Source organism: Atta colombica, unplaced genomic scaffold (assembly GCF_001594045.1).
Source record: "Atta colombica isolate Treedump-2 unplaced genomic scaffold, Acol1.0 scaffold126, whole genome shotgun sequence".
Lineage (NCBI taxonomy): Eukaryota > Metazoa > Arthropoda > Insecta > Hymenoptera > Formicidae > Atta > Atta colombica.
In genome coordinates, this window is record NW_017259213.1 from 1762797 (window position 1) to 1771351 (window position 8555).

The following is an 8555-nucleotide window of genomic DNA, read 5'->3' on the forward strand; positions in this document are numbered from 1 at the left end:
TAAATATATATAAATCTAATGACATATAAATGTATAAACAAAAAATATATAATAAATAATTACTATTTACATACTTACAAATGTAGATATTCATATATTTTTTATGTTTAGCATGTTACGAACGAGTATGATGAATTATCTAATGTATCACATTCTTTTGACACAAACAGGTACATACGTCACATTATTTTTCTATGTCTAAATTTTCTATATCTTGCTCATAATATTACACTATATTCAATAGAATAAAATAGAATTTATTTCAATAAATCTCTATTATAATATCAATATAAAAATCTATTAAGCTTTTATTTTATATCAATAAATTATAAAATTTTTAGAATTTTATTTGACAGAGAATTCAAAATTAATTTATGTATATAATTTAAAGAATAATTCCTTACAAACAGCAAAACAATAAAAGATAAAATTACATGAATATAAATATACAGTTAATTATATAAATTATTTAATTTTAGTGGCTCTTATGTTTCTCACCCACTTCAATTCACTGAGAAACCTATGGAATATACAAATGAAATATTAGATAATTTGAAGGTAATCATTGCATATTGCGAAAAAATATTTGAATTTTTCATTCTTTTATTCATATTTTAATTCTCTTTTATTAGATAAAAATGGAACAGACTGATGAAGATTTACCAAAGACATGCGAGGAAACGAGGTATTAAATATAAATTTGGAACGTAATGTGTGATTCTGTAAATTTCTTTAACAGATTATAATAATAAAAATTAAATTTTTTTATTGTAAGAATCTCAATTTTATCTCATGTTCATTATTTCATTTTAGATGATGTTTATATATGTATATAGTAATTTCAATATATGAAAATTAGTAAATAGAAATAAATCGATAAAATAAAATTACATCTCTTTTCAGAATTGACAACATTCGTGTGCAAAGTACAAGTGTCCCGGCAAATTCAACAAATGTTACAAATATATCCAGAAAATCATCTTTCGATGTTGCCGAATTCGTACATGAAAAACAGAAAATCTCTTCTAGCAATGATCAAAAAGCTAACAATGGAATCTCTAATAACGTTAATAATGATATTGAATTCAAAAGGCGAGAAAACATATTAAAATTAAAACTTCTTCGCGCTCAGCTCAATAGAGAAGAAGAAGAGAGCAAAATCAGAATGGAACAAGAAAAAATCAAGCTAAATATATTAAAGTTACAATTAAAAAGAGAAAGAATGCTTCTGAAAAATATGCAAAATTCTTCCTAACATGAAATATATAAAATAATAAATGTACAAAGTTCTTCAACATGAAATGTGTTAATTATGACGTATCTGTATGATTTAGTTTTCATAAATAATTTTACTATTATACGTTCGTTACGTTAATTAAAATATTTAAAATACTGAAATAATTTTATTATAGGATAAGAAATAAAACAAAAATATAAATTGCGAGCATTCGAGTTATTCCTCGTTAGAAATAATTTGGGCCCTGAAAAGGGCCATTTATGTCTGCAGCGAGTGTATCCATCACAGAACAATTATTTCTTTGCTGCGGCCTTCACAGCTTTCCCTGTGGCTTTCTTCGGTTTAGGTGTCTTGGTCTTTGCTGCAGGTGCTTTCACAGTCTTCTTTGCTTTCGATGGTGACTTGCCTTCTTTGCCTTCGATTGGTAACCACTCCGTGGTAGCTTTGCCCTTCTTTCCGGCAGTCTTCGCGACAGCCTTCTGAGCTGGTTTCTTCGCTGGACTCGTCGCAGCTTTCTTAGCGGTAGTAGTTTTCTTTGCGGCAGTTGGTTTCCGTGGAGCTTTTTCTGTCTGCGCATCCTTCTTCGTATCAGCTTTCCATACGTACGAATTACCTAAGGCACGTTGTGCTTTACCCTTGGACTTGGTGGGCTTAGGCTTGTCTGTCGACAGTTTGAAAGAGCCGGTGGCGCCTTTACCTTTGGTTTGCACAACAGCACCCGCAGTAACGGCGGATTTCAGATATCGCTTGATAAATGGAGCAACTTTCTCGCCGTCCACCTTGTACGTTGACACTATATACTTCTTGATTGCCTGGAAGGATGAGCCTTTGCGATCTTTCAACTCTTTGATAGCTGCTGTCACCATCTCAGAAGTTGGTGGCCGCGACGATATTTTCTTCTGCTGTGACTTAACCTTACTCTTGCTAGCCTTTTTAGTGACTCCGGCATTGCTCTCGGCGGCCTCGACAGCTGTGTTTCCACTGACTTTATCCTCCATCTTCTGAAAGTACGTTTTATATTCAAAAACAATCGTCCCACAGAATACCTTAATATCCCACAAAATGCAGAATAGTCAGATTGTTGAAATGAAGGCGCTAACGACGCGCTGTAGTATTCAGCGCACGGACCACGGAGAGAGACCTGCCCAATATGTCGACTCGTTAGTTTCGCGGAAAGTGATGGAGCGGTAAACATACTTCAACTTTGCGGCGTTATTTCTATAAAATTAAAATCAGTAGAAATACACGAAGCAAATTAACACATAGCCACGTGTATGCGGTTACATTTTCATCTTCATTAAATGTTTCCGCGATTACCGGCTTACGTCCACGATGAAATTTCGACGCTCACGTATTTTCACGTCGATAGCGTAGCCTATGGAAAAACATAAAAATTGAACTTTTCCTTTAAAATTTTCGATGTTGTTCCTCTAGAAAAATGTGCCGACGGAACGGGCCTATTATCTCGATTAATCATTTCCACCCGATAACGACTCGTTTCTCGAAAATAAGAAGCTTAATTCACGGCCTCTCGGGATACGCGCACGTATAAGGTACACGAGGCAAAATGGCCTTGTTACTTCTTGGTTTAATGGTATATAATGCAAATCAATCTAACGATTTATAATTTTTCTCATTATCCGTTCTGTAATTTATAATAAATACTAAATTACTCATAAAATTAATCCTAGAATTCTTATCTACAAAATTGACGAGCGAATATCGCGTACTTTACGACACAGCTACGTAATGCATTTTATCCGAGAACATAAGAAAAATCGATTCAATAATATATCCCTGTTAATCAATTTTTTTAAATAACAATATTTATTAATAAAGTAGAAATTCAATATACATACTTTTAAAATAACGATAATTCTAAATTCTTGAATAACTTCTTACTTTTTTAAAATCAGTTATGGTCACGTATGATGAACTTCATTCATATAATATTAGTACAAGTTAGTGACGTTAGTAGCGATAGTAATACATCAAAGTTATTAAGAATATTGAAATTTTATTATTACTAGATAATTTCCCCAAATATACTTGTTAATATTCAGTAAAGCAAAAAGATTAATATCATTTTGTATACCTGTGTGAGATATACTTTGTATCGACAGGGCAATATAGCAATACGATAATTAGTTTTTTAACTATTTGAAACTGCAAAATATTTTATAAATGAAATAATGAATAGATTATCCCAACTCCAATTTACACATTCCTTTATATACATATTATGTACGTATTCTTTATTTACATATTAATTTATTAATATAAAGAAAATATGTAAATTGGATTTGGGATAATCTATTTATTATTTCATTCATCTATTTATTATTTACATATTTCTTTATTAACATAAAGAAATGTAAATAATAAGAAGTTTGCATATAAAAATATAATTAATTCATCATTGTATTCTTATGCATTCAGTAATATTGTATTAATTTCAAATGTTAGAACATTCAGAATATTATTTCTTTAGAATATCTGTTAGAATTTTATCGTTTTAGAGTTTTGATAAACTAATATAGCGTTTGTATTTTATATATATAGAAAATATTGATATTAATATAAATAAATATTGATGTAATATAGAATATCATGATAAATATCTCATATAAATATTGGTATAATCATATGTATATAGGATATTTATGATAAGGAGTGGAATAAAAAAATGGATATATTTAAAAAGATTGCTTCTATTATTTGTCAGTTTCTTTATTTTCTAGAGTAAATTCGTAAAGTATAAATATATTATGCACTGTTAAGCTATTTTAATGTCTTTTTGTTCTGCTTGGACATATTTTTGGCTCTTCTCGATATTCACAAAGTATCGTGTTTTAATTAATTAATTGTTATTTTTAATATTTTATATTTTTTAAATTTTATATTATCTTTTGAATTTATTATTTTATATAAAACTACATCCCTAAATTTAACCATTCGCACTTGTACAAAATTATTTTCTTATAAGGTTATACATATATACACACAATATTAAAAATTATTTAAACAATTTAATAAAAAATATTTAAAAGATTTATTTGTTACACTGTTACACGTTTATTTCTAATTTAGATAGCATATAAAACTATAAAAATGTTTTTAATTACATACACATGCTATATAAAAAAATTCTCAAAAAACATAGAATACACGTAATATGTTTAATAAATTTTAATAAGTAAAATCGATGGATATATTATAAACATGAATAAATGAAGAAAATTATTTGATTTGAACAAAGTAGATCTGCATAATTTTTATAATTTTCATTTGCACAAACTACGTGTCGATTATCGGCCTCGAAATAAATACATAAGTAAAGAAATAATCATAATTTTAGGAATAATCGAACTATTTTTTTAATCATCATTTATGAATATTCCTTACGAATACATTTCGCAATCGTCGATAACTGCATATTGCTTGTACCCTCGTAAATAGTACCAATTTTTACATCTCTATAATATTTTTCTTGAGGAAAATCAGTAGTAAAGCCGACACCTCCCATAAAATCTATGCACTTTGCAGTGATACGACATGCGGTTTCGGATGCGAAAAATTTCGCCATAGCCGCTTCCTTCATGATGTCCTTTTTAGTTTCCACCAATCTCGCCGCGTTGTAAACGAGCAATCTGGCGCATTCCAATTCCGTTACCGCCTGAGCTATTTGATGCTGCAGGCTTTGGAAGGAGAAAATTTCCTGTCCAAATTGTTTTCTTTCCAATGTATACGGTATAGTCGCGTCTAAACATCCTTGCGCTATGCCAATCATCTGCGCACCAATACCGATTCTACCTTCGTTCAGAAATCCAGCTGCGTACTTATATCCATGTCCGAACTTTCCCAATAGATTGTCTTTGGGTATCCTAACGTTGTCGAAATGTACCATGGCAGTGCCTGATGCTTTAAGACCCATCTTGTCCTCACACTTGCCCACCTTCAGACCTGGTGTATCACGGTCCACAAGGAAGGTCGTGATGCCACGATAACCGGCGGCAGGATCCGCGTTGGCGAAAACTATGAAAATCTGCGCTACGTCCGAATTCGATATCCACATTTTTGTACCGTTGATCACGTATTCGTCTCCATCTTTCTTTGCTTCAGTTTTCAAAGAGAAAGCATCCGATCCCGAACCAGATTCTGATAGACAGAAACTGCTTATGGAATCCCGGGCTAATCTAGGTAGATATCTTTGCTTTTGTTCTTCAGATCCAACCTTAAGAATAAGTGAATTTACCAAAGTGTTATGAATATCGACACATCCGGATACTGCCGCGTCGACTTTGGAGATTTCCTCAATGGTTACAATCGTGCTCATAAAGTTGCTTCCCGTTCCACCGTATTCTGTCGGGATTTGGATACCCATCAGGCCGTTCTTGAATAGCTTTTGAAACACGCTGTCGTCTATCTTTCCTTCCCTTTCCATCTTTCGTACGAGCGGAGCGATCTCCTGCTTGGCCAGTTTAGCGACCATTTCCTTCGTCATAAGTTCATCGTCTGTAAACTGTGTCAGTGGACTTGTGCAGTGTTGAAGACGCGATTCATATAAATGTAATTGGCATGTTGTAGTCAGTTTCTGTTGTGTGCGGTATAGAGCGGAACGGAGTGTAGATGAATACATAATTAGCATATGACTTTTTAAAAGAAAAATCGGAAAAATATGGATACTGAATATTCGTGAAGCGCGATGTTAATCAATATCTATACACGCGACTCGTGCTCGCTGAAGACTAACGTCGAATCTCGCTATGCGATAAAGTAGAATATATAATGGCGTTTAAATAATATATGTATGACGTAGCTATCAGTAAAGACGTAATACGCGGATACACATGTATTATCTATATATATAGAAATTATTACAATATATAATTAAGCAGCTACAGGACAAAGGTCTTTTTTATTAAATTTCTTGTTAAGTCAATAGAAGATCTTATCGGATACTTATTCGTAAATACTCATAAATATTCACGAAAATGATCAGTAAAATGATCAGAAATTCACTACCAAGTTATTTCAACATACACATTATTGAATTTAGTCATACATTGGTATTTATAATCGGCTCTTATTTCAAGATCGTCTCTGAATTGACTTATGATATCTTAAGATTGTATTTAAGATAGTTTTAAATATAAGATATGTTGATCTGATGTGAATACTAAACTTACAATTATAAAAGATCACTTTATTCCTACTCGTCATCTATCACTTACGTAAGTGTCATAGGCGTAAGCAAGCAAACATTTAATGAAATTTATCTACTTTTTTAAAACATACTGAAAATATTAAGCTAATCTGAATAATGTAATAAAAATGTTTTTACAACATATATATATGTATATCCTTGTCTGAAATCTGTTTATACATTTCTTAGATAATAATCATATACATTTATTGACACTAACTATGTAATACATACTTTAATAATATTACAATTTCAAAATTGTGTAAGATTTGTTTGTATAGTAGTTAACGCATGAATAACAAAAAACAAGCAAAGACTGATATATATTGGAGATAGCATCTATCAATTATTCCAATATATCATGTTGGAAGCTATTTGTGTAACAAATTATCACAAAGAAAAGTACAAAAGTTTCCGTTTAAAAATCTGTACATTTTCTGATGTATTTTTCCTCATAGAATTCGAAAATTATCATGACGCTGAGTACACTCCAAAAAATTTATATATTGATCAAAAGTTAATAGAATTCTGATTTATATTATGATGAAATCACTGTGAATTATGCTTTAATAATTCAAAACTGATTCAAAGTTAGATCAAACATAAATGACACTATACATGTGAATAATGTTGCATTGCAAAATGTTAAATGCTAAAAATTATATTTTTCGATATGATATTTTTATTATCAAAAGATTTAATTTTATGAAAAATCATGTTAATTATTATTATTGCTCAATTATTGTTTTTCAATTCAACGAAAAATAGAAAACACTTTCAAAACACTCAAAGTTGCACAATTTTCAGATGAAAAATATATTTCGTTGAAATATTATAACAGACAAAAAAATAAAAACTACTTTAAAGTTTGAAACTTATTTTAACATGGTTTCACTGTTTTTAAAAAATTTATCTTTACAGTTCCGTATTTTTACAAAGATCACTTATTATTACATCTCTAAGATTACATATACATTTAATGGTCTGCAGTTCGATAAAAATTTTTTATCGAGATGCAGATTGTTGATATACGTAATTTTAAGAAACATAACAAGATGATCTTTGTTAAATTAGAAGTTTTACTTCTTTGTTAAGAAATATAAAGGTAAAATTTTTAGAAAAATTTTTAGAAAATTTTTAGGAGCATCTTTACGAATATATATGAGCAGAAATTCTAATATTACATTACTGCGAAGAATTTCTTATTGCTCTTACGCATTAATAATTTTGCATTGATAGTAATAAATAATATTTAATTTAAATGATATTTTCTGATAAGATTAATGATAATTCTGTTCATCAAATTTGAATAGAATAAATATTAAACATTATTCTAAATCCATGTTACGATATACTATTAATATTGAAAATATTATCTAGCCTAATTAGCAAACAATATTTCTAAAATAATGAGTCAAATCTTTTTTTTAAAAAAACGTTTATTGTAGCGATTGAAGAAATATTCTTTTAACATTTAAAAAACATTTTATTTAACGTTTGGAAAATCTTTCTTTAACGTTGAAAAAACGTTTAAAATTTTTTAAAATGTTAACATTTTTAAAAATGTTAAAAATAATGGATTGAATCATTTTTTTTATTAAAAAAGCATTTATTTTAATAAACAATAAATAACAAGAAAGTACAAGTCAGATTTTTATATTTCAAATTCTTAGAACGTTTCGACCTTATTATAAGGTCATTCTCAGTGCAAAGAAATTAAACGCAAATTTTACAAAATTAATAAAACGGTTAAAATTATACAATTTATAGTTATGCAAAAGTTGATAGTTATTCTATCTATCTTTCGTACAATGCAATGCTTTTCTGATAATAATATCGATTATTCTTTCATAATAGTTGCTTCGCAATAAATAATGATAAAAATATTGAACATAATGAGTTATTAAATAAAAATGTATACATTCAGCATACATTCTGTTATCAAATTAATAAAATAGATTATAAAAATTAAAATAATAATGAATAAATAATCGTTATATTAAAAATTATTAATATATACAATCCTTATTTTAATAGACAACTATATTAAAATGTGTTAATAAATAAAATTATTGTACACATACCTCAATTGCGATTGGTAAACCAGGACAT

General features: G+C 29.0%; 3 protein-coding genes across 3 annotated transcripts in view; 1 reads left to right on the forward strand and 2 right to left on the reverse strand.

The window, feature by feature from the left end:
* LOC108694908 overlaps positions 1-1347 on the forward strand; it is a 2309-nt gene extending 962 nt beyond the window's left edge. The window contains exons 2-6 of the mRNA XM_018204605.1: positions 112-170; positions 480-558; positions 633-685; positions 904-1092; positions 1335-1347. Of these exons, the coding sequence (XP_018060094.1) occupies positions 112-170; positions 480-558; positions 633-685; positions 904-1092; positions 1335-1347 (393 nt within the window). The remainder of the gene's footprint in view (positions 1-111; positions 171-479; positions 559-632; positions 686-903; positions 1093-1334) is intronic.
* A 115-nt stretch (positions 1348-1462) lies between these two features.
* LOC108695180 (late histone H1-like) lies at positions 1463-2376 on the reverse strand. Its single transcript, XM_018204938.1, has one exon. It carries the CDS (start codon positions 2233-2235, stop codon positions 1531-1533), a length of 705 nt encoding a protein of 234 aa, XP_018060427.1. The 5' UTR covers positions 2236-2376; the 3' UTR covers positions 1463-1530.
* A 2249-nt stretch (positions 2377-4625) lies between these two features.
* Positions 4626-6130, reverse strand: LOC108695178 (short/branched chain specific acyl-CoA dehydrogenase, mitochondrial-like). Its single transcript, XM_018204937.1, has one exon. The coding sequence runs from the start codon at positions 5883-5885 to the stop codon at positions 4626-4628; it is 1260 nt and encodes a 419-aa protein (XP_018060426.1). The 5' UTR covers positions 5886-6130.
* Positions 6131-8555: the final 2425 nt, after the last annotated feature.

Bases quoted from the DNA above. Each gene is read 5' to 3' on its own strand.
- LOC108695178 (XM_018204937.1), bottom strand. From the start codon at position 5,885: ATGCTAATTATGTATTCATCTACACTCCGTTCCGCTCTATACCGCACA.
- LOC108695180 (XM_018204938.1), bottom strand. From the start codon at position 2,235: ATGGAGGATAAAGTCAGTGGAAACACAGCTGTCGAGGCCGCCGAGAGC.